At 40.7% G+C, this 27,465-nt stretch overlaps 1 protein-coding gene across 3 annotated transcripts in view; it reads right to left on the reverse strand.

Annotated features, from left to right (window-relative positions):
- Positions 1-27,465, reverse strand: part of RAPGEF5 (Rap guanine nucleotide exchange factor 5) — a gene marked incomplete at its 5' end in the record, with an annotated part of 214,756 nt that overhangs the window by 74,668 nt on the left and 112,623 nt on the right. For all 3 annotated transcript variants that reach the window (XM_082662272.1, XM_082662273.1, XM_082662271.1), the window contains one exon: positions 20,922-21,047. In XM_082662272.1, the coding sequence (XP_082518398.1) occupies positions 20,922-21,047 (126 nt within the window). The remainder of the gene's footprint in view (positions 1-20,921; positions 21,048-27,465) is intronic.

Below are 27,465 nucleotides of genomic sequence, written 5' to 3' on the forward strand. Positions count from 1 at the left end.
ATATTGAATCTGCTGACACCTTGATCTTGGATCTCTCAGCCATCAGAACTGTAAGAAATAAGTTTCTGCTGCTTATAAACCACACAGTCTGTGGTGTTTTGTTACAGCAGCCCAAACAGACTGAGATGGCATTTAGAGCCAACAGCTTATTATGACGCCTTTCATTTCCCAAACTCCTTGGTCGAACTTTCATTCCTCCTACGAAGTTCTCTTCAAGAACCACCTCCTCCAGGAAACCTGCTCCGTCTACCTCCCGTCTTACGCGGCTGGCCCTTCTCTGCAACCCCACAGTGTCACATGACTCCTTCGGGCTCAGCATTCCGAGAAGCACATACTGATGACCTTTTCTGTCTCCCTTCTAAAGCATAAGCTCACGTGTGGGCAGGCACCGTATCTCCTTCAACTTTGAATTCCCAACAAACAGCCAGGTCTCGGCACTTCATAAATACCTGAAGAACCTTACCCACATGGATCAATGAACACACAAAATGAGGAATGGATAAATGTGTAACTTTGGGGGACTTCCCTGGTGGCGCAGTGGTTGAGAGTCCGCCTGCCGATGCAGGGGACACGGGTTCGTGCCCCGGTCCGGGAGGATCCCACGTGCCGCGGAACGGCTGGGCCCGTGAGCCATGGCCGCTGGGCCTGCGCGTCCGGAGCCTGTGCTCCGCAACGGGAGAGGCCACAACGGTGAGAGGCCCGCGTATCGCAAAAAAAAAAGTGCAATTTTGAGTAGAGGTTTAGAGAACAGCAGCTTACTCTCAAAAGATACATTTCAAGTGCTGAACTCTGATGGTGTCAGTACAGGGGACAGTTTGCTGAGAGGTGCTCTTCCTAAGGAAGGGTAATCCAACTACTAGCGTTGTGGATAACAGTGGCCTGCGCTGTTCTGCATCTTGATCGTCAACTTGAGTGTTTGGGACACTCAAACAGATATGGGTAAACTGAAAAGAAGAGCTGCATGCTCATCACACTGGACAGTGATATAGACAGACAAGGGGTTATGAGACCAAAACAACCTGCTCTAATTCAGGATCTTGGCCTGAGGGTGGTTAATATGAGGATCACTAAGGCAGCCCCAAAACTTGGCCAATATTTAAGAGGAAACATGGCTAAGTATTTTGTGAAGTGTAAAGCATCATGCAATCATTAGCTACTAGACAATTTTAAAAAGCTAACATAGTTTTATCTCATAGTGGTAGAGGTAACCACAGCTCAAGAACTAAGGAGACAGCACTGCCATATGCAACTAACAGACCCACTAGGAACAGGCAACAAGGGAGGGATCCAGCCATGACCAGGCAGGTAAATCTATCACATTTATTGAGGGTTTACCATACATCAGCAAAGCTAAGAGTTGCACATCCATTATCTTATCTAACCATTACAACAATTCTATGAGGTACATACTGTTAAAACTCCCATTTTGATAAAGTAACTTGGCCAGTTACTTGTGTGAGGGTGTGTGGTAAAGCTGAGATTGAATCCAGGCAGACCCAACCATAGAGCCCTTAACCAGAACCACAGAAGATGGTCACTAATACACGTTAGAGACTACAAGTATGGAAGTATGGAAGGGGACTTGGTCTACCCCGGTGCTGGCAGCCAAAGCAGGCTAATCTGCTTGGCAGGTGAGGCAACAGGTGTGTCTACGTCATGCTGAGTTCCAAGAGGAGAAGAGGGATGCCAAGGACCAAACGTAGTCTCAGGACCACAGCTAAGCAAGCTCAGCCAGGGCGGAGCTCATACCCCTGGCAAGGGGGAAATGCAGTGCTGGCAGGAACAGAGTTCAACATGGCAGGGATTAGTGGGGTCTGATGCCCACAAAACTTGGGTACCCAGAGACATGCAGCCTAAGATTAGCAGGGCGTCCAGCGCATAAGCTGCCTTCGGCCTGATGGGCTCAAGCACTGGGCAGGCATGGAACTGTACACTTTAATATAGTTAATTTTATGCTACGCAAATTTTACCTCCAACAAAACAAAACAGGGCTGTGATGAGCCTCTGGGCACAGGACTTTGCTGATCAAAATACATGGGACTCTGCGCCAAGGAGCTACAAGTGGGTCTGGGAAACACACCCTTTGAGGTACTGTTCGGGTAGCTGGAATGTCTAAGAACAAAAAGATGGGGAGAATGAAACCACAGCAGGAAATTTTCACTCTCTGAGCTACCCTGCCTTGTGGGATAGGGTGCCATAGGATTACCTGTGATGTTCTAGAAAAGTTACCTTCCGTTACTGGGTGGCTAGATCGAGGAAGCAGATGGAGGCTCAGTTTAAGGAAGTACTGATGGCAGAGGCAGAATGAGCTCTGTCTCAAACTGGAGCAGAGCTTGTCAATAACATTACTGACAAGTGAAGATGGTTCTTCAGTGAGTGAGGCTGGACAAGATAACCTCGGCATTTTTTTCCAATCCTTAGATCCTACAGAATTCAGTTCTCTTGACATCACTTTTCTCACAGAAGCCCAAAGTGCTGTCTCTCCTAAATAGGAAAGTGGCATGTGATTTAGTGGTTAGGGATCTCTCCTCGTCTTGTCCTACGGAAATTCACACACAGCTTAGCAAACCAAACCACCAATGCCCGCATCTATTCTTGTACCGTTAAATGTGGGTACAGCAGAACTGGAATACTTATCTGAAAAAAAAAAATCTCCTCTGGCCAAAAACAATTTTGTCTGAGAACAACCTTCACAGAATTTGCTGACAATGTATCTCATGACTCTCTATTCTCATGGAAAAAAAAAAAAAGGAAACAGATCTTTAAAAAAAAAAAAAAAAAAGTAAGAAGGATATTGCTGGCAAGATAGACCTGATTAAGAGAGCAGCTAAGGGAAAGACAAAGTAAGCAAGATATGTGTCAAGGTGAGTAGTGGTTTAGATTTACCATATCACAAAGTTCTGGCCCGGCAAACACATCGTTTGTATAGATGGTTCTGGCAGAATGAGAGTATTTAAATAATGATAATTAGTTCTTTTAAAAAATCCTACACATATTGTGATTAATAACTCAAACTAACGCCTAAATAGGACTAATAGAATTCATCATCCCCAAGCTTACAAAATCTAGGTCAAGTCTGACTTCCATAGCGTGAAAGCAAACACAAAGTTGTTACGGAACGTGACTAAACTCCCACAGAAAAACGAGTACACAAGACTGGATAGGAAGTTCTGGCTGCTAGAAAAGAACTGTATTTATTAAATGTTACTGCCTCTAATAATCATGTAAAGCAAGTTTTCTAAGAACCCTACAATTAGGGCAAGGCTAGGAATTTGATCCTGAAGCCAACTTCAGCTAGTAAACCTATTGCACAAGAGAGCAGAGGAGATGGGGATAGGATGTAATATCCTGAAATACAGGCACTGTTTTTCCATCACAAGTCTATTTTGATATACACTATTAGCTTCATGGATTATTCTGGACACTGGAAGAAAAGAGGCATACTCAGCAAGGTTCTGAAAGTGTTTAATGGAGGGACTATTTACAGAAGTATGGGTAGGTTTGATAAAACTAACCAAAATATGGTGAGATAACCATGGACCAGCAAAGGGAGATACTAACCACCCCTGGGCTTGAAGGGGCAAGAGGAAGTCAGAGTGAGTACTGGATCCCATTGGGAGGGAGCTGGAGAAGTAACTGAGAGGCTTGCAAGGAGGAGTTGCAGTCCCAGAGGGGTGCAGTCACTGCCATAACTGCAGCAGAAAGCTGGACAAGGTAGGAAGAAACACCCTGACCCCGTCTCCTTCTACACTCGGATCCCCTATGACCCCTCCCATTGCCCGAGCCCCATTTGGAGATGGAAGGCAAGAGATCCCGGCGGGTTAGGTCCATGGGGGTCAGGTCTCACTGCCAACCAGCACAGAGCAGAGGTGAGAATGGAGGAGGGGATGCAAATGTACATGATCTAGCAAACCTGTCCTTCCAGTTTCCAGAGAAGCTTAAGTCAGCTTGTCACTAAGTTAGATGGCACCATATAGGTCATGGAGTCCATCACCTTGCTGTCAGGAAAACAACTCAAAAACCTAATAGCTTGGGCTTCCCTGGTGGCGCAGTGGTTGAGAGTCCGCCTGCCGATGCAGGGGACACGGGTTCGTGCCCCGGTCTGGGAAGATCCCACGTGCCGCGGAGCGGCTGGGCCCGTGAGCCATGGCCGCTGAGCCTGCACATCCGGAGCCTGTGCTCCGCAACGGGAGAGGCCACAACGGTGAGAGGCCCGCGTACGGCAAAAAAAAAAAAAAAAAAAAAAAAACCCTAATAGCTTTAGGGTAAGTTATATTAGCATCTCCCTAATTGACTTAATCTAATTCCTGCACGTTTTATTTTCTTAACACTCTTTCTGGTCTAATATTTACATCAGTTTACTACAGTTCAGATCCTACACTTTGCTTCATACTCGACACTCCCCATGTGACCCTTGAGAGTTATTAAATCACACAGGTGTTATTGTTTTTTATCATAAAATCTTAAATTTTATTAAATCTTCCCCAGAAAGTATTCTAGATCCAGTATGCAAGTTCTTGGTTGATGACAAGATTGTGGGTGGGGATAGAGAGGAGAAGAGAAAGGCAAAATGGCAGGACAAGTTCCACTCTGATATCTGCTGCATGGGAACAGGGGCTTGGTCTGTCTTGTTCTCTGTGCTGTCCCTCCATCCAGAACAACACTGTCTGTTAAATGAATGAATGGCCTGGTGAATGGTGGGTGAGCAGACAGATTCTAGACATTGGGATGGCCCAAGATCAAGGACAGAGAGGTCGGCAAAGGCAAGGAGGAAGAGGTTCCAAGGGACTCAGTTCAGAGAGTAGGCTAGGGTAGAAAGGAGAAATTTCAAGAGTTAGTTAATGCCTTACAAGGCCCTAGTTTTGTGGCGGGGTTCCTGATTATCTGCAAGGGAGCAGTCAATATCCTTCAGCATCAGCAAGTCTAAAGTATAAACAAGATAAAACACCTGCAGCAACAAGCAAGGCGTGATGTCAGCCGTGGTCACGGGGTGAGGCTGCTGCACTCCGTCACTTCTGCAGCCCCTTGGTCCCAGATATGGTGGTTATTTCATTCTGCTAAGACTCAGAGGTACATACACTCTCCCTGGTTAGTGGGCCCACGGGAAAATGCAAAGGCTCGGCTGGGCTGGGAAGTCACTAAGACTTACCCCTTGGATTCAAAAAGCCTAGGTCAAAGGGCAACTGAGGGCACTGCCTTGTGCATATGTGATCTGACAGAGGCCTATTAGAAGGTAATTCAGAAGAAATGAGGATGCCTTCAAATTCTAAATTAGATCATTAAGCATTTCCTAACATACTGAGGTCACTGGAAAAAAACTTTGTCTATCAATACTTTGAACCTGTGAATTCCATCAATCCACAGCGTTCATGCAGACAGTTTGCACGATATGTTCACGACAGATTCGGCCACTTTGCAAAAAACTCAGATAACTTAGTGCTGGAAACAGCACTTATTTCCACTTCGCATTATTGGTATATCTTTTTTTTTTTTAAACATCTGTATTGGAGTATAATTGTTTTACAATGGTGTGTTAGTTTCTGCTTTATAACAAAGTGAATCAGCTGTACATATTGGTATATCTTGATGGCCCTGAACATACAATACATATGTTACTTGAGATTTAAAACAACCAAAAAATCTGAAATCTTGCTTCCTAGGAAATTTTACAGAAATGACAAATATAAATTTTAGAAATACCTTCTAGTTCCCAAGAATTCTTATATCATTGTGTGTGTGTATGTGTATATGTGTGTGACACACTTATGAAGTTATTCTGAAGGGAAAATATCAATATTGACACCTTCCTCAAGCAGCCTAAAGATGAGATGAAAACCTATGGCAAATTATGACTCGGACAAAGTTACTAGTTGCAGATATACTTGTCACCTGGGGTTTGACTAATTCACAGCAGCAGTTTCACAGAAGCCTTTAAAATCTGAGTAAAAAGAGGACAATATGGATTTTAACAGCAGCCCTTGATAGCCACCCCTGACTAGTTCCTATGGCGTTGGCTTCTCCTCCCAAATTCCTCTTATAGGAAACACAGTTGTGTTTGGAAATGCATCCTGATTAAGTAAAGATCTAATTTATAAATTGAAATAACTTGAGAAAGCTAGCTCTTAACTGTGAACAGACCCAGTGGAAATATTCTTCAAATTTAAAAAGTACTGGATCCATGAAATTGGCTAAGAGAGTACATCTTAAGTGTTCTCACCACACACACACACACACACACACACACACACACACACACACACAAAATCTAACGTAATCACGTGAGGTATGCATATGTTAATTAGCTTGACTGCAGTAATCATTTTACAATGTATGCATATATCAAAACATCACATTGTACACCTTAAATATGACTTTTGTCAATCATACGTCAATAAAGCTGGAAAACAATTTTAAATTGAAAGTAAATAAAGTGTAAAGTAATACACTTAGAAAATGGGAATGCTTCAAGTCAAGGAACTCTTTCCAAGTCACTTTTGTGTGTATATAAATGTGCATTTACACGTGCGTGCTTGTGAATATGCGTGTGTGTGTGTGTGTGCACGTGCGTGCATTGTAACTTTAGAGAGGGCAAGCAGTAATAAAAAGGGCAGCCTCAGTCCTTATACAAGTTATGGAATGAAAAATTCCTAGTTACCGTAGCAACTGCAAGATCACATGGCATGGAAGCAAGGAGATACAAAGCATCTTAAGTAAACACTCTTGTATTTTCATGTTTTGCACATTCCTTGGTGCTTTTAGAGAGGCACGCCTTAGGTCTCAGCAGGAACCATCTCAGAAATTTATTTCACAGTTTGAAACAAGATTGGGAGAAAGGTAGGACTGTGTCACTCTTGGTTTATTGCACAGCCACAGAAAGTTGGTGTTAAAACAGGTTAAGGGAATTTAAACTGCAATGGAATACTGGTACAATTATTTGAGAGACAAACAAAATTAGAAGGTAAAAAGGAAGAGAGAAGGTTAAAGTAAGACAAAAATGAATTCGGTTGCAATGGAGTAGGTGTTTCTCCCTCTTTTTCTGGAGTGAAGGATGGATGTGCGGGAAGAGAGGAATGGATTGAAAAGAAATGGAAGTACTTTGATAATAAAGAACAGCAAAACAATCTTCTATTTTCCTGAATATTAATGTGCACTTGGGATGCCAAAGAGGATTGAAATCCTCATATACAAACCTGCCCCAGTAAGAGCCTTGCTTTGTAAACTATGACTCATTGAAGTTTGAAAGTTTGTGTCTACTCTTTACCAACTATGTATTCTCCCAAAAGCTTGTCCGTAGTTACAAACTGACTACTGTGATGAACCTCCCTGTCCTTTCTGCTTGTCATTTCCAGGTTAATTCCCCATGGTACAAAACCCTTCAATTTAAAACTTTAAATCTCCAATGAACCGGAATCCTGGAGATGAGATGAAAACCTTCGATCTGCAGAGATACAACTTTGGTTTTGCAGAGATTCGGTTTGAGTGCTTGAACTTGGGAAACATTTCAAATCACTCACAATTGTCCTCTTGACCGAATTCAGGCCCGCAAATATTGATTGAAAGCCTAGCGCTAGACACTGGGGGTAAAAGTTCAAATAAAACATGGAGATTACCCTCAAAGAGGAAATATTCTTTATGAGAGAGAAATGGGGGAGAGAGATAAATTTGCATTTTTTAAAAAACAGTGGTTTGGAGCTAGGCTGTGCATAGCGGTTAATGAATTTAGCCAGTATAAATAAACAGACCCCTTTATTCTTATTTCTAGGAGTTCAAGGCAGAAAGATCTGGAAGTTTTTTTAATTTGTCATTATCTGGGAGTTTTATATCTCAGTCCTGCTCAGGACATTCTGAACTCAGAAAAACAATTCCAAATATTTAATGACATGACTTGAAATATGGTTTTAACACCCTGACAGCAGGGATACTTCTGGCAGGATGCTAGATCACCATCTGTCCATACCAACAGCATTTCCCAAAAAGTAAATTTTTAGAAATTCTAGCCACAGGAGTACTTTTAGAACATAAAAGAACAGAATGATTATTGGCATTGATAGGCATAGTCAATCAGAGTAAAAGATGGCTATTCAAAACCTCCTGAATAATCAACTGGTATCCACTTTAAAATGGCAACATTTCCCCGCAAAGTGTTCAACACTCAGAAGCACGAATGCTGCTGGATTTGGGGGGGGGGGGGGGGGCGGGTCTTCAATTTAAGACAGGAATTTTAGAGCTAGAAGAAATCGTAGATGTCCAATCTACTACCCTTATAGATGAGAAAACTGAAGCTCAGAGAGGTAATATGACTGACTAAATTCATGCTCAATATATTTAATTTGTAGGGAGTTTGTTAACAGAATTTCAATTTATCAAGAATAAAATAGATTTTTTAATGCTGGTAACAAAACAGTAAAAGTTTGAAAATATGAAAAAATTCGCATGTGATAACTGATCAAGAAACCTTACTTTTACATTACAAAAATAAATCCCAGCTATATGAAAGACCTGAGTGAAAAGTGCAACTCTAGAAGAAATAGAAGAAAATAAAATTGAGTATCTAGCCACAGAATTGGGAAGAACTCTCTGATTTTAAAGGTGATTTTTGAAATTAAAAAAACATGAATCAAGAGTTTTGCTCATATATGTATAAAAATAATAAGAAACAAACTCGGCAAAACTACATATAACAAATATTACAAAGATTAATGTCCTTAACATATAAAAAGCTTATTCAAATCAACAAGAAAAATCCCAATGGAAAAATGGGCAAAGGAGGTGAATAGATTATTTACAGAAGAAATATAACTGGATTGATATAAACTGCAAGTATTCAACCTCACTAGAAAAGAAATGTAAATTTGAACAATACTGGTCCTTGCCATCAGCCCGAGAAGAATACTTAGTTTCTCCTTCTAAGAATCGTAATAATCAATGTGGGTGAGGGTATTACAAAATAAGTACTTTAATGTAGTGCTAATGTATGGGAAAATTGGAACAAGCTTTATGGAGCGTAGCTGAGCGAAAAACATAAAAGAGATTAATGCAGTTCATACCTGTGAGTAGTAATTACTCAGCTAGGAACTTATCCTTAAGAAATATAAATTTACATAAAGATTTTTTTAGAGATGTGCATCTCAGATCACTTATAACAGCAAAAATTTGAAAACCTATTTGCCCCCAAATGGGAAGAGTAAGTAAGTGAAGTATGTTACGGAAACGTAAGGAAAGCCTCATAATGTATACACTGATATAATTGGGAAGGCGAGAGGAAATCGTAGCTAGTTCTCACTAAATTTTTCTGTTCTTCCTTGTAGCTTTCTATGATTTCTAAATTCTCTACAAAAGGCACGTATTACTCTACTATTAGTAGAACAATTTTAAACAGTCTTTAACAGAAATGTGCTATAAATTCCTGCAAGTTGCCTGATGCCTTGTTCTGGACTGTCAAACACCTATAAACCTCAAGAATGAAGCTTGTTTTCAAAAACAAATTCAATCAGTAAAACAGGACAAGAACTATATACAATATTCTAATTAAAATATATTTTGTAACTAGAAAATGGGGAGAGAGGAAAATGGTAAACACCAACAATATGCAACTCTCTTTAGATATGAGATCTGTGGTATTTGCCATTTATGATTTGTGTCCTTACGTGGTCAGAACCCAGGAAGTAAAAGAGAGGATGTTTAATTTAGCAAATGCCTCACCAGAAGGCAAAGAAACAATTTTCTAGAAACAAACACCGTATTCAGAGTACACCCCTTACTTTCTTCTGTCTGCGTATCGCCCTTCTTCACTCTCGTGTCTTTGTTTTCTCATCTTTCTCCCTCACTAACAGTGGCTGGCTTGGGGGCTCAAATCATATCTTGTTCACTTATGTCTCTGTTCTACTGTGTGTGATGCCTGGTTCATCAGTGCTTAACAAATGCTTTTCTCAATGAATATAGGCAAGAATAAATCTTGGCCAAGTACTTTAAAAATCTGCTCTATATATGAAAAGGAGAAAGTTCTACTGAAATTAAAAATTATTTAGGCCCTAGACAAAGTCAACTTTATGTGCCATGGCTGAATACCCACTACTGGTAGCAGCAAGCTAAACAGCTCTCTGGCTGTCTCCATCTTCATCTAGTAGGATTCTTTCTAATCATCTGTATGAGCTCAAACACGGGAATCTGAAATAAACTTCTAATGATGGAGAAGCTAAGTGTCTGATTGATGAGGGATGCTGGTGTCTGTCTGAAGACCTCACTGCAGTTAGCTAAGTGAATGAATTCCCCGGAGTCGGTGGGTCACCATATCCAGCTAGGGAATGCACAGTTAATTCCCTCTGAGTCTTCCATAGGCCTGTGCTACCTAACTCTTCTTTTCTTTCTAGGGTCCCCCAGACCGGGAGGTCTGCAGTTGCCATGCTCCATCACTCAGAAGGAAAAGACACCATTCTTGGCTTTTCTTCTGGATTGGAGCCCTCTCAAAACTTAGGTTTAGGCCAAAATGGGGTCAACAAAACTCACTACACTCTTCCCCGGAGATTCTGGCATAGCCAGGTGTGGTACATAAAAACAGAAGTCAGAGCTCAGATGCAGAAACGGCAAACCACAGAGGCTGGGGCCAGGGGAATAAGCAGCTGCAGATGTTGACTACACCTAGGGCCAGTCAGATCTTTATTAAGAAGGATTTTTCCAGGGTGTGGCGAACTTTTCTCAGGTCTCTGCACATCTCCTCCATATGCCAAGATTATGAATAACACTGAAGGACAGGAATTGGAGATATACTGACTTGGCACAGAAGTGGGGTCTACTTAAAATTGGGATACAAGTCAGATGAGACTGACAAATTACAATGGAAACGGCATTTACCAGTTCAACGAGTCATGAAAGGTGTCTGCCCGCAAGCATCTGGCATTCAGGTATATTCCTTAAAAGACAATCAGAATAAAATTGGCTCTCTACTTTATTCCAAAGTTTCTTCTCTTGGATTTTAAGGGTTAGTTAGAATTCTGTCTCATCTAAGCTCAAAAGCTTCCCTTGTCCACCTCGGTGTACCCCTTAACCTCGAACTTGTAGGTAGAAATCAGCACCAACTTGGGCCATGCGTGCTCTGTCCCTGCCATTCTATACCCTGTAGTTCTATTCATGTACATCTTTTAAAATTCCAGTCATACAAATTACGAGAGGAGACAGTATTATCTCCATGCCTTCAATTACCCTCTCGGTTCCCATGATTTTAGAGTTATACCTGAGTATTGTTTTAACACGGAGATCATTTTTAGATCTGTGCTTCCCTATGAGTGTTTAATGAGAAGCACTGAATGCTCCCATTCATTTTTATTGACAAAACTGTACCTGTGTTCAGGACTTGCTGTGTTAATTTTCTGATGGGATAAGTGCTAACTAGTAGGAGAGAAGTAGTTCAGCAGAAATGCTTTATTGGAGCAAGGGTCATTTCAGTCAGGCTAGTCTCCATTAGAGTCCCACAACATATACCTTCAGAAACACAAAGAGTTAAAAGCACAAAGATTGAGTTACACCTTTCCCTAACAAACCTGAAGGATCTCCGATAATGACTATTTTAATTAATGATCTTTTGCTTCTGATAACAGAGGCTAAAAGGTACACATTTTACGAGAAGAATATTATCAATGGAAATATTTCAAAATCTTCTTGTGATTAATGAACTTCCGACAGAATTAATGGAGTGTAAAGTACTTATTGCCCATTTCAGAGGATACTCTTTATAATCCTGTTTAGCAGGTACCAGTTTCTGGGTGAAACTTTTTCTTACCTAATGAAGACGCATCACATCAAAAAAGTTCTTTCCAATGCCTATGATTCTCATAGGAAAACTCCAGGATACTCAGATTGATTGCAAAAAATAACACATCATCACAATCCCCCGACCTGTAGTAACAGTAAGTTCACCGAGCAGGGAGAAAGTGATAGCATCCATCAACCACAAAATTCAGTTTGGGATTTTATTATGCATTGTACCATTTGGGGGTCATTAGAATGCTTTATGCACAAGAGTATCAATATAAACCTTGTTTTGCCTCTATAAATCCTAGCCAAGGCAAGATCAAGCAAGGTTTAACGAGTCATCTGTGTGATTTTGATCTCACAGGGTCAAATTTTACCTGGACACCTTCCACCCCACCGCTACCTGGGAGGTCACTAAGATATGCTTCTGTGACTCACTAAGTTTTCAAGAGACCTTCCTTAGAGATCCCTACCCCCGAGCCACTTCCTGCTCGTCTTAACTGTGGTTCACTCCCTCTCTTTATTTCTTGGATCTGGAAGAGCCCCTGATCCTTTATCCTGACTCAGCTCACCTCAGTCATGCCCAGCCATTCCTGGAACCTGAACAAAGAGGATACTTACAAGGCTTTGTTAAAATTGTTGAGCCTTGTTCACTTAGTTACGTAGGAATGTACAATAAATGAACAGACATGTCATATCTTATTTCTCCTTTTTTTTTTAATACAGGAGGGAAAGATTGGAAAAGAAAAAAAGAAAGAAAAAGAAAAAAGCCACAAAAACCTATCCCAGGTAAACCTAAGTGTGACAGCATTAACTTCTACAGACCCAAACAAGTCTTTTTTTGCTACAGTAATGGAGTGGGTGATTTTTTTTTAAATTAAAGACAAATTTTTATGTAACGACAAATAAGAACATGGTCATGTTTTAAGTAAAATACGGGTATTTAACATGATTTATTAGAAAAATATGTACTGTACATTTACCCACAGTCTGTTATGTTCTGTTACGATATTTTCAGCAATCTTCTATTTTTGCCATCTTAGAACAACATCTAGCGCTGCTGTATGCCAGATGGAATTTTTCCTTTCCACCCACTTCCCAATGCAAAAGGAAAAAAAGGTTCTTTGCATCCCACATGGAAATCTTTTATAAATTTCTTTTCCTCATCTTTACCAACTGAAGTATCTGAATCTCTCAGAAATCACCACACTCTGGCTGAATCAATGTGCAGCAAATATCGTGCAGCAGAGTAAGTACATTTAATGTGAACATACATGCCTGCGGGGTGTTGATTAACAGAGAGTATTCACATTACATGCAAGTTCAAAATTCATTTCTATAAAAGCAGGACTGAATCAAAGTCAACTTTTTCAAGAAAAATGATGATGTAGTATATTTAAATAAGTAAGAGTAGAGCTATCATTGGACATTGTCTTCACAGCAAAGCTTTACTGTTTATGCTGGTTCCTGTTTTATGTAGTAAAATCAAGAGAGGACTATAAGGAAAGGAGAGTCAGAAAGCTTTGAAAGGAGTGCGCGTGACCCATTCTTTGCTAGCAAACCCATCCCCACACGACAGCAGAGGAATCTCAAAAAGTCACATCTAATCATCTTTCTCTCTCTTGTTTACATTCTTCACAAAAGCTCTGTATGGCTCTTAGCACGCCGTTTTTGGCTAGGCCTTTAGGTAATGCCTTGCATCCTCTGGCCCTCCCCGCCCTCTGACCCCCTGGCTTCAGCCACTAGTTCTGCCTGCAGGGCTGCATCCTCCTCTCTCTGCATCAGGCCCTTCCTGTCCTCACCCATGCTCGCTCTCCTCTGCCTGGGATGCCCATTCTTCCTCACTTCTCCTGGTAGCTCTTCTGACTCTTCTCTTCTCTTCTTTCCCTTCCTCAGGGACACATGCTTGTCTCCCTAGACCAGCTGAGCTCCCTGTGACAAGCTTCCACAGCACCCTGGAACTTAGCATGCAGGTAACTGTGAACTCAGCCTCTGAATTTCCTGCAGTGTTATCTCCCCAAAAGCAGTGATGTATCAGGGCAGTCTTTGGGGAATCAAGGCACAATGTATGTTGGTACCTATGTCTCCATACTCCTTGATGTCTCCATGTTTTACTTCTCTGAGCCTCAGTGGCACACAGTTGTCATGAAGTACTGTCCATCTCTCTGTGAAGGACTGTCCATCTGTCTGTGCATCTTTTCTCTACCCTTTTGTCTTAAAGCACCCATTATAAATTCAAATGAAACCAAACCACCAAAGATTTCTAGTGTTACCTGATCAGACAACAACCTACAAAGTATTAATATTGCTATATTAATGCAGACCAGGCCTTGATAGGGGTAGAGAAAAAAAGAATATAAGGTTGCCAGGGGTCTGGAGTGAGGTACACCACTGAGAGGAACAAAAGTCAAGGAAAAATAACCTATTTTTCAATATTTCTCCTTAAAGATTTCTTAGACATACTAAAGATGATATGGCTATTTTATTTTTACAAGTAGAAGAAATGAATAAACCTGGGGAGCAGCATCTGTACCATAGGGAATCCAAGATCCACTGAGAATATGGCTTTGATAAATCAAACTAACTGAGACAGTGTCCATTTTCTTAACTGGGCCTTTAAAAAAGAAACGTGAATATTTTCAGAAAAATAAATGAGTATCATAAGGACAAGTCCCTCTCCGCTTAAAATGTTAAAAACGTTAAAAACTGAAACTAATATTTTTAAAATGTTGAGACTTGCAGTGGGCTTTCTGTGAGAACCTAGAAATCCAGCTAATGGGCAGATGGCCCCCCAGGCGGCATGAGCACAGCACTGATGTCCACCGGCTGCCGTTTTTCCGGAAGGAAAAAAATGAAACCAAAGCAGAATTTAAAGTGAACCAAACTTGTAAACCTTGCTTTTGAAAACAGAGAACTTCTTTTTGGATTGCTGCCACTGTGGATAGGTCTACCAGAGGTATTTCCCTCTCCCTGAAGGCCTGGGAAGTGTGTGGTTCACTTGTTTTCCAAGTGTGAATTTGTTTCTCCAGCTAGACTGTAAACTTCTTGGAGGCAAGACCTATCTTCTATCACTTTCGTGGTTACTCTGTGACCAAATGAATCCAGATTAAAAATGAACTAAAACAACTCACTTAAGGATGCCTATTTCCTCTAAAAACGTATGTATGTTAGTACCAAACCAACACAAAGTCGGGATTTTGTCATTAAGAAAAATACATGGTTTCTACACAGAATTTCTCAGCAGTGGGCAACTTAATATATTATGACTTGCCTAATACATTTGAATTCTGGCTTTCAATACTAAGCAATAATGTTATAACATTCTATTTGTCTTTAGTTTCCTGGTTAAACTAAATTACTGGTGAACTTCAAATAATGCCATGATTGGTCTTAACTTTACTCGCTTAGATGTATAATGCAAGTTTGAATACAGAATGATAAAACCATTTCCTTTTAGTATTTCACGCAGAGTATAAAGAGGGCTTTCACTTTATATTATGCTGCTTTTTTTTTTAAGCAACAGACCAAATGAAATGCAGAGACCAACTTCTAGTGTGTGCAATAAGAGTAGCGGTAGCCAGAATACTCCAACCCACTTCTGCCCTAGTAATCCACAACCAGCAAACCCTTTGACGCAAGCAGGAGTCCAGGATGAGGCTGCAGGAAACAGGGGAAAGGAAATTCCGGTTGAAGTTGAGAGATAGGGACCCTACCCTGGCAGCCGACTATGCCAAGATTCATTTTCAGAACGTGTAAAATCCCCTTCCCACCCATATTTCATGAGTGAATTGGAAAAGGGGAAGGAAGTAGGGTGGGTCCCCAGACATAACAAAGGAACTGAAGAAAGCAGGGTGGGGAGAGGGAGGGATACAGACAGGGTCCCCAGGGAAAGCATCACTTAGCACGGCTCTCACATACGTTTTACAGACCTTCATTTCTGCAGTTTGGAAATTAGGAAGTCAAGTTCAGGAGCTGCTTGTTAGTATTTCTACTCTACAGGTTAATACACTACAAAGCATAAACGACATTTCGGGAAAAACTGAGTTTCGGTTTTCTGGTAAACAGTGCGGCGGTATGCCATTAAACAGCAACCACATCTAGATGTATACTTTAATCCAGCTATTTCACAGATACTAAATGTGAACAGTTTATACACTTTAAAAAGTTAGGACTCAAAATAAGCTAGTAGCTTAGCATTCCCTTTTCATTTTTCCTTCCCACACTTCACCACCACCATCCCTTCAATATGTAGCCGTCTGTCTGTCTTTCCTTCAGGGCTGTCCTCCTAGTGGTGCCTCTTTCTCAGGACTATCATGATTCTTGTCATCTCAGCTTCCTGTCCTCCTACCAGGCCTCCCTCCGGTGATGACAGCTGAGAGAAGATGCCACCCAGGGGCAGTCAGACTTGAGTTCACACTTACCCCAGCTCTGCTTAATCACTCAACAGCCTCAGCTTTCTGACTCATCACACTGAAATAATATCGTTTACCTCACAGAAGGGCCCCCTCATCCTACTTTCTTACGAAAAGTAACAAAACAAGTCAATGCCTCTTCATTATTTCTAGAATGAAGTGAAACGTCTCAGCCCTCAAAATCCTCCACAGTCTGGTCCCAATCTCATTTCTCACTAACTTTTTCATCTCCTGAATCCTTGTCACCATCTCCCTTACCCCCATTCTTGGTACCCTGGTGACAGAATGGTTTCGCTTTCCAAAAAATACGTTGTATTTTTAGATATTTCTGTGCATTTTCTAATGCTATTCTTTCCTCCAGGAATGCTCTTCTTCAGTTTGGATTGTTTAAATCCAACCTAAAACCTACTTTAAGGTCCACATCAAACTCAACTTCTGCCATGAGAAAGAATCCTGTTTCCCCACGTGTAAATTCTTCCTCTGACACCCATGTATCTCTCTGGGGATTATCACCACTGCCTCCTTGTATTGCTGTTATCTGTGTCAGTATCTTTTCTCCACAACCTGACTATACTCCTTCAGGTAGGAACCACCATGGTTACTCTGGATCCCCTACAACATCGGCTTCAATAAAGGTGTACTGAATGAATAAACGACCAAGAGTATTCTAGAATAACAGTATAGAAACACCAACTCGGACTATGGCTTAGAAGAGCATCTCTAAAATCACAGTTAGTTCTGAAGGAGGCACACACATCATTGCAGCCAATGCCAAAGCTCTGGCCAAATAATTGAGTTCATTTTGAGGTTGCCAGAGATTCTCTGTGCTTAAGGTATTGTCCAAGTATCTGGGTCTCAGAAGAAGTAGTCTCCATACTGTTAGCCAGAAACTCCATCAAACAATTTGTTAACGAGATAAACAGTGTTCTGTAGCATAAATCTCAGACACTTGAAACACACTGCAGGACAACAAAACAAGGTAAATGTCTATGTGGCTTTTTGGCAAAGGTGAGCAACCACTCTGGTGATAAACAGAACTTTCTCATGTCTGTACCAGGAAACTGTAATAACAAATTCAAAAACTGCTTGGTATAAATTAGCACACACATTCCCCCATTATCCCCCATTGATAATTGGCAGAATTATCAAATTCTGCCAATTTTACCATCTAAACGACTCAACATCTGTGGCCTTCTCATTTCCCAGAGCTGCCACCCTGCTTCAGGCTTACATCTCGCACCTGACTCACAACAATAGCTCTCTAAGGGTTCTCTCCAACACTTCCCTGTTCCCCACTCAATTTTTCCTCTAAATCAATGCCAGAGAGATCTTAAAAAGACCACACCTGATTATGCCACTTCCCTTCTCTGATGGCTTTCCTTCACCAGAAAGGCAAGTCTAAACTCCTTAGAGTGGACTGCCAGGTCTTTCACAACTTACAGCCCACCTCACCCCACCTCATTTCCTAAGAATTGCCCAGGGCTCAACTCATGTGCCTTCCTGCTGGTCCCTCTGCCTTAACTGCTCTCCCTTGTCCTGTCCTTCTATGACCATTAGTCATTCTTCAAGCTCAAGCTCAAAAGTCCCCATTTGGTAACACGTGCCCCTTCCTCTATGGATATAATCATAGAATTAAGCCTAGAATATATGATGCCCACATAAGAGGCAATTTCTTTAGAGAATTAATGGCCAAATGTTAATCTCACTCTCATAATGTTTATAAGAAACAGCCATTTCTGTCCCCTTCTTAAAGTTCTCACATAATTTTCAACACTTAGGACTGAGTGCTGGCTAATTCTGCCTACAGCTTGTTAATATAAAATAGGAAAACTAAGTGCTTGCTGAGAAACTCGTGATAATTATACATTTAACTTTTTTTAAGTTTCAGAAGCCCCTTGGCAAAAGCACAGAGTCAAGTGTTTCTCTAATTGCATCCATTTATAACCTAATCATGGCGTTTACCAGTTGAAAAAGATATTAGCTATGCCCAGTCAGAAATCTCGAAGCCCCTTCAATTTGTAACAAGATGTACCAGCAACAAAAGCTTTATTCCATCAAATTCATGTCTATCTCTATGCAGTAGTACCACAAAGTAGTTGCCTCATTTTGGCATACATGTACAAAAGGGGATGTGACATTCTAGGACTGGAGAAACAAAGTCATTTAGTGAAAAGAATGGCTCAAGAGGCAACTGGGATTCTAACTCAAATTTTACCACTGTGCACTTAAATAATTTTGGCCCAGGAATGGTAGATGAGGTAGTTGACGCATTTGAGAATCACAAAAGAAAGGAAATCTGTATGTAACTCTAGGGTTTGGTCGTTATTGTTATAAGAATAGGAAACTGCAGACCGGGTTTACATTAAGTAAACTGCAATTTCCTCTGTATATTCTGTGTGTTATAACTGAGTTTTCATGAACAAGAACAGATGACTGCTATCAAAGAGAAAATGAGGGCAGGAAAAATGAAAATGCTGCAATCATCTCATGGACACTGTGAATTCAGTGGGCAAGCAAAGGTATCTTTATAACAAGTGCTTAAGACATAAAAGAGTGAAAAAAGCTACCAGATGACTTTTATTCCTTATAAATTATTGTAAAAAGTAGAAGCACCTAGTATCAAATATCCTGTTTGGTAGAGTACTGTGGAAGTCTCAGCCTTGAGGGGTGATCAGTTCAGACGGTGTCACCCTGCAGGAGGGAGACCACAAAATGGCTAAGTTTGTATTTATCACTAAGGAAGAAAGGTCCTTCATAGTCACCTTTCCTGACTTTCAGCTTCAGTAGGAAAAGTCTACACAGAAAAGGCCATCATTCCAATATTTATTGATACCTCATCTTTCCTCTCAGAAATGTACACACTTCAGAGCTGTTATTGCATCAATATTATGACATTGATGCAAGAAGTAAAAAACCTTAGTGTTCTCTTTTACAATCTTAAAATGAAGGTGTAAAGAGACTAGTGAGTACACAACCGCCAGCAGAGTTACGTAAGCAAACCGTAAGCAAACCTTCCACCACTAAATTTCCGTCTCATGGTAAAAGTCCTTATAATAAAGAGCACTGAGTTCAGATTTCTGTTACTATACATTTGGAGTGTATTATACGCTCATTAGCTGTAACTGTAATATTCTGGATTCAACTAATAAGGCAAAGGCAACACAGGTACCTTTTTAATAACCATAATGCTGTCTGTGGCCTAAGGCTGATGATTTCTCATCTTGGTGAAGTGGTACTCTATCTCCTATTGGTTCGATTTTAAAAGATCTCACCCTCCCCTCAGGTTGTCACTGATCCACTGAATTGAGTATGCAATCCATTGTAAACTATGTCATACATTTTAAGGACCACTAAGAAAGAAAAATATTCCCAGTTAAACTAGGACATGTTTTCCTATCATCAACTTTAAGACTCATCCTGATTTCAGAAATGCTAAGATGTGTGAGGAAAGTGCACCTTGAAATCAATAAAATGTAGCATATGAAAACTACTGCTCTTCTAATTAAAATGAATCGAAAGGAATATTGTTTTGAGAAATTTAGGACATGAACCAGGATATTCAACTATTCTAAGGACGCAGAAGAAGTTAGGGGTCAGTCTTAGATATACATGCAGTCAACCTTCAGGGTGCTTTTTAACAATTCCAACAAGTCCCTTAACTTTTCAGTAGTACCCACCGAGGTGAAGGCTCCTGAGACCTCCACTCGCACTTAAAGCCAATGGTCACCTCTAAGATCATTGCAATCACAAGGCTTTGAAACTGCTAATTATTCTCCCCCTTGAGACACCGATGCTAACGACTTGCCGAATGGTTAGAGACGCGTTACCGTCATCAAACTAAACAGCGTGCCATCCTTGGACTTCTCACCTCCCCTCCAGCTCAGTAAATCCCTGGCCTTTCTACTGATGGCCTTGGAGCAGAAAAAGCACGAAACAATATTTTTCCCCCTTGGAAAGGGTTGAAAATAAAACTCCAAGAAAAAACTTAAAGTCAGAGAAAAAAGATGTTCATAAACACTGAGGAATTTTTCCCCTTCATGAGCAATCCTGGAGAGCTTAGCACGGAGAGTGAAGCCTTACAAACAACAACAAGAAGTCAACAGACCACAATGTAAAGCAGAAGAAAGTGGTCCCATTGTCTCCCTAGCATGACGGCAGCGTTCTCAGTTCTAAGGCTCAATCTGAATAACTGCTTTCAGGAGAACTGAGCAGAGCGTCCCTTTCCTCCAGTTGAACTACATCCAAACAATATAACTCTTGTTGGAACACGAACGCTCACAAGATACTGGGAAAACTCCCTTCTGACTCTCTCACTTAGTGTGAGCATCTAGAAACTGTTCGTCCATGTTTATCTGTCTCTTGTGACTTAGGATGCATTTGTTTGATAACTAGATTCACCCCCTGTGCTAAATATAAAAGTACATCGTAATGTTCTCTCAAAACTCATATTCCACACACTATCTGATGGGGTGAAACTCCCCAAGTCAAACCTGAAAGCCATCAAATAGACATGCATTCATATTTGCTCCCATGCATTCTTATATTTCTACATGATTTACTTCTGTGAAGAGATCTCTCACAAAACCACTGGCTTAGAAAATTATAGTAGTTGTCATTTTTTACTAAGAAGCATGCTTTGGGGGGGGGAAACCCCCAAACCTAAAGAACTTAAAATAAAATATTCTTTCCTTCAAACATACAAGCAGGTAGAAACATTTTCCACCCCTTCAAACCCGCATCCCCAAGAGGAAAAGGGCTTACATGTTCAGACTTCTCCTGTTCTTTTTTGTCCGTCTGCAAAAATTGACAGTTTTCTCTTGCCAGCTTCTGGACCAGTTCAATTCGCCCGATATCATCTCTCTCCTGAAGTTTGCATATCACCCCAGCCTTAAGAGTTGGAGAAAAAGCAAAGATATACTTAAATCCACAGTCCCAGGACATGACACCACTGCAAAGTTCACCTTATAACAGACTCATCTTCTCTGTCGTCTGGATTAAATCATGGTCTTGGTAAAATATTTTGCCTTTCCAAAATTGAGATTGTAGTATCTTAACCTAATGCCTCACCAAAAGACTTAAAGTGAGATCATTTATCAGTCTACTTTAAGAGAGTGAAAGGCAGAGCAAACTAAATCATTTGCTACTAAAGGGCGCTCCTGATATGCCACTATTTGTTCCTGACAGCCTGTTTCCTGTTACATAAGCCCAGCAAGAGGTTAAAAACTCATGGGAAAGTTAGCCAGGAATTACTCTGGCAATAAGGGTGAAGTGATAGAGTACTAAAAATAACAGTACATAACCTCCTAATTCCTCAGCTCCACCAGCTCATTCCATGTACAAATTCACAGTTCACAAGAAGATCACAAGATAATTCTTCTGTTTTCATAACTGGAAAGTTATTATGGGGCATTATTACTAAAATACCTCCAATGTTGCATAAAATCTGGTGGAAAAGTTTATTAAAAATAAACTGCAAAAAGAAAGTTTCAAATTTCATCAGGGTTTAGAAATGGTCCACAAAGCATCATACTTTTTATTACACCCACGTTACCAAATAATAATAATATGAAGAAGGAGAATCTAGGACTTTGATCAGAAACAAAAAATGGTTATATCACACACATTACAAACTGTTTCTGCTCAAATTCTTTCAAAAATGGTTCACACTGACATATCAGGACACGATCTAAAAGGAAATCAGAAGTTACTCTTGGCAGGAACAGCCGAAACTATCAAGTCTTTGTTTTACGCTATACAATCTATAGGATTCGAATGGACCCAGCAACATGACCAAATATGGAGAAGGGGGCAGCAAGTGATCACAGCTTCAGGGTCTTAACAGTTTGTACTAAAGACACACATTTTGTTGAGTGGGCATCAGAAAAACGGAATTTTCCATTCAAAGCAATGACTAAGTATTTATTCCTAAGGGCAAGGACATCATCTTAACTAGCAGTTTCTCCAACAAACAGGAAGGAAACAAACAAAATCACTGACGTGCCCCAAATCAGATTCCCATGGAACAGCAAGTGGAATTCCTCCACCAAAGTCAGACATTTATGTTTACAGCATCCTTCACAAGTGGTCTTCCAGTTTGTCTCCAAGGTTTCCAAGGACAAGGATCTCAGTTTATCTTAAGACAGCCTGTGCAGTGCTGGAGAGCCAGAATTATTGGAAAGTCCCTTATCATGCTAGACAAAACGCTGAAACCACTGAACTTCAAACAATGAGTACTAGTATTGCCTTTAAAGCAACTGGAAGTATGTCTATTTTTTATCCAATATGACAAACTTCCAAATATTTAAATACCACTATTTATGATATCCTCCTTTCATTCACTCACTCACTCAACTGATTTTATTTGAACCACCACCATGTGCCAAGATCTATTATAGGTTCTAGGGATACAGTGGTCAATAATAACAATAAAAACAAAGTCCCACATGTCATGGAGCTTATATTCACCAGGGGATGTGGATTATATAACATCCAGATATGAAACGGCAGATGGTAATATATGATATGAAGGAAAACAAAGCAGGGTAAGGGACAGAGAAATGTTATTAAGAGAGAAATGTCAGGGAAGGATTCTTTGGTTGACATTTGAGTGGAGATATAAAGGAAGTGAAGAATGTTACAGGCAGAGGAACAGAAGTGCAAGGGCCCTGAGGCTGGGGTGTGTTTGGCACGTTCAATGGAGAGCAAAGGGCACAGCAGGGCTGGAGCAGAGCCGGTAAGGGAGAGCCCGGTGGGACTGCTCAGAGAGGTGAAGCCGACCAGAACACGCAGCTTCTTTACAGGATGTGTAAGAGGTTTACATTCTTTTTCTGAACAAGATGGAAATACTTAGGAATGTTTTGAACATGGGATTGGAATAATCTGACATTTTAACAGGATCGTTCTCTCTTCTGGGTTGAGAAAACACTGTTAAGGTGGGGGGAAGCAGTTAAAGCTAGAAGACCAGTTAGGAGATCGGTCTTCAGACAAGAAATGGCTTGGAACTTGTGGTAGTGGTGGAGATGGGGAGAAGTGATTAAAATCTGGATCTGTTTCAAAGTAAGGGCTAGCAGAATTGGTCTCTAAGATATTTGGCCCGAGTCACTGGAAGGGTAGGGTTGTCATTTCCTGAGATTGGGAGACTTGGGGAGATCTAGTAAGGGATATGCTTATTAGACATCCAAGTGGAGCTGCCGGGTTGGCCGTCTGGAGGTCCAGAGAAGTCTAAGCTGGAGATAGGACTTTGGGAGTCATCATAATGTACATGGTATTTAAACCAGAGGAAGGACTGAAGTTACCAATGGAGTGACGTAAACAGAGAAGAAATCCATGAGCTGAGTCTAATAGATATTGGAAAGATGAGAATAAGGAGGAGGGGCTCTAGGAGGAGAACCCAGTGAGTAGTGAGGGCGGTGTTTCAAAGAGGAGGGAGTGAAAAACTGTTTCCAGTGCAGCTGAAACATCAAATAAGGAGTTCAAAACAACTGACACTGCATTTAACAAAAGTAACTGGTGACTTTGAAAGTAACTTTTTTTTTTTTTTGCGGTACGCGGGCCTCTGACTGCTGTGGCCTCTCCCGTTGCGGAGCACAGGCTCCGGACGCGCAGCTCAGCGGCCATGGCTCACGGGCCCAGCTGCTCCGCGGCATGTGGGATCTTCCCAGACCGGGGCACGAACCCATGTCCCCTGCATCGGCAGGCGGACTCTCAACCACTGTGCCACCAGGGAAGCCCTGAAAGTAACTTCTTTTTTTTTTGGAGAAAAAAAGTGGTAGGGGGGAAGAAAGCCTTATTCACATGGTTTTAACAGAGAATGAAAGACAACTCTTTTGAGGAGTTTTACTTCAAGAAACGGGGCACTAGGACTTCCCTGGTGGTCCAGCGGGTAAGACTCCTCGCTCTCAATGCAGGGGGCCCGGGTTCCATCCCTAGTCTGGGAACTCCCACATGTATGCCGCAACTAAGAGTTCGCATGCTGCAACTAAGAAGACCACCTGCCACAACTAAAACAAAAAAAGATCTCACGTGCCGCAACTAAGACCCAGCAGAGCCTAAATAAATAAATAATTTTTTTTAAAAGAAATGGGGCACTAGTTAGAGAGTGATGTTGCTTGCTTGTTTAGGGTGAGGGATATTCCAGCACATTTATCTTTATTAGAAATCATACAGTGTAGAGGGAAATTTGATGATGTGGGCAAGACACAGGGCATTTTTAGGAGAAATGTCCTTGAGAAGGAAAGAGCATAAAGACCTACTCTCAGAAACATGAATATGAGTATTTCACTCACTGTAATAGGAGGGGAGGTGGAGTACGGGGGGAACATGCCAGTAGGTTAGCATATCTGGTGGTGGGAACGAGGAAATTCTTTTCTGAAGGCCTCTATTTCAGAAATAAGTCAGGTGATTAGCTGAGAGTAAGGACTGTGAGAAGATCCTGGAAGTATAAGAAAAGAAGGCATGTAATGGTCATTTCAGTTCCAAGGGTTGGCAAACTTTTTTTTGTAAAGGGCCAGAGTGTAAATATTCTAGGCTCAGTGGGGCGTGTGGTCTTTGGTGCAACTACCCAAGTGCCCCGTTTTAGCATAAAAGCAGCAAGAGACGGTATGTAAATGAATGAGCATGGCTGTGTTCCAATAACACTTTATTTACAAAAACAGGCAGTAGGCTGTGGTTTCTCAACTCCTGACCTGAAAGAAGAGGCAACCGGACAAGGAAAGTAGAATCAGATTGCCAAGCATTAATAAGGGCCCACTTGACTTTGGTTTTAGATCCTTTTACCATCCTAGCTGTCCTCCTTAGCGTGTATTGGTTTGTCAGGATTTTAATGGAGCCCATAACCTGAGATAATGCTGAATACATGGGCCAATTTTGAAGATGTTCTTTTAATCAATACTAGATCAGCAGTGTTAAGGACGCTCCTTTAAACTATGAAGGCAAGGAAATTATTCAGGGAAATTTCTACACAAAAATTATTAACATTCTTTAAATGTTTTGACACTTAAAGGAATATGTTTGTTATCTAGAAAATTCATTTATGTTGACCAACTAGGATTTCTTCTGTCTCCATCCCTGTCATCCTCACGGTGTTTAATATATTGTCCTGCTAGAGGATAGAGGGTGTTAAGGACACTGCAAGCTCTGGACCTGCTCCGGGGCTGCTTACTCAGTAGAGTGATGGATTGGTCCCCATCTCTCTCTGCTCCCCAGTGTGGCAGCCCTGTGTAATAGAGGGCACTTGTGGGATGGGGCCAGGCAGGGGTGGCACACAGGAGGAAAGCACCGTGAGCTAACTAATTTGGTGAGTGAGAATGAGCCTGTTACCTTTTCTCACCAGCACAGGCTCCAAAGCAACCGGGCTAAGCTTCCATAGACTCCAACTTGGAGAGAGAGTCTTTCCTTCTGTCTGTGGGTGCCATATGTATTTTTAAAAAAACAACTGATAATAGCATCAGCAAAAAAACGGTAGGACTGAGCACAGGAAATTTAAGAGACCTTAACTATTTTTTTGGTTTCTGTGTGAACATGAGTTTTTTGCTTAGGATCCTAAACAGAGACTTTTCTTTCTTGAGGAAATACATTTTTATTAGAACCAGATAACTTGGGTTTACAAATTATGTATTTTAAACACAAAATGCTATTACTTTTAAAAATGGGTTTCAGATTGACTCAATTATTTCTTATTTATAATTAAATCATCTTATAATTTAGAAAGGAATATTGCTATCTTGATTTTCTGGTTTCTGCATAATTTCTAGATGCATTTTCACAAGATAATCAATTCTACAGCACTCCTTACACATAACTATCAAAAAAAGCTTTCAAGGAGGGTTATGAAAGCTTCTTCATTCCCTAGAGAACTTTAATCCCAGAGAGATGCCCGTACATCCTGGATAGTTTTATAAGACAGTTCTCTTTGGAAATACCACACTAAACCAGATGTTCTCTGGGGGGTTCCTTTCACAGTTCTGTAATTTAGTGATTTAATTCAAAAAAGCCATGAATTTATTAATATATTTTGAGAGCTTTGTTATGGTAGGAGAAGCAAGATAACAGCCCTTGATCTAGACTTTCACATTCCTGGACTACTTAATTTATCTGTGTGAAAATAACTATAAACAGTTTACCTAACACTGTTAGGCCAGCAAAAAATAAAAGATTAATGTGTAACCATCAGAAGAGTTATTTAAGAGCCTTATTTCAAGGTCTGCTTTGAAAAAAAAAAATCTCTGTAATGCATAATTAAAGCTATTTATATCATTTTCAGTATTTGAGAAGAGAAATGTTATCAATGTAAATGAAAAGCCTGTTTCCTTTATAAATGGAGTCATAGAAATGTTTGGTCCATTCTTTCAGTGGTGAAATGAAACTTGGACAGAAGTCCCTTAGGAAAAACTGCAAACTAAATGAACAGCCTTTATGACATAAGGTGAAAGAGCACAAGTTCTATGTATGGAAGCATTTTCTGCATTATCATAACCTTAAAAATCACCTTTTCTAAAACACCATGCAAAAATTGCTATCAAGGGAAGGAAAACCAGGATGAAAGAATCCACCTTTCATGAAAGCACTTTTGTGATAACAGAATGCTTTTCAATACAAATTCAGGGTATTCGGGTAAACTCATATTGATTATTACATAATAGATTCATTTCTGCAAACTTAAATCTTGAATAGAAATTCATAAATTTTTTTTTTGTTACTTTGAACACAAAGTCCAAATGACAGAATAAAACACTGATGGGCTGGGATGGTGTAATACGTTACCTATTTCCAACACAGAAAGTAGAATTCTTTCCAGGAAAATTCAGAAGACAATTCATAATAAATGAATAATTTTAAAATTTTCATTTTATTATCCACTTTCTCAAATTTCTCCAGAGAAAGAAAACTATGACAAATTTCCTACTGGTTGGAATAGAAAAATACACCCTTTGATAACTGTGGAAAGGATCAAGAAAAGAACATACAGTGAAAAGTACAGGCGATAGAAAGTGTGATGGTAAAGGCAGGTTTACTAATGTCCAGGGCATCACTAGGACGGGCCTCAGACACCATGCTGGGGCATCATAGCGCCTTAGGAAGCTTTCAGTGATTCCCAGTCCTTCACTGTACAGATGAGGCAGTGCAAGTTCAGGGGGGGTTCACTGCTCTGGTCCCCCTCCCTTGTGGAATTATCTGTGTTGATACACCACACTGGTCACACAGACCCATCCTCTATAAACACCGCGTGATACTGTGTCCTGCCAAAGTGGGCCGGGGGCAGGGAAGGAGGCAGAAACCGTAGCTGCGTGGAATTTATTACTGTTAT

Source organism: Grampus griseus (assembly GCF_964374135.1).
Source record: "Grampus griseus genome assembly, chromosome: 9".
Lineage (NCBI taxonomy): Eukaryota > Metazoa > Chordata > Mammalia > Artiodactyla > Delphinidae > Grampus > Grampus griseus.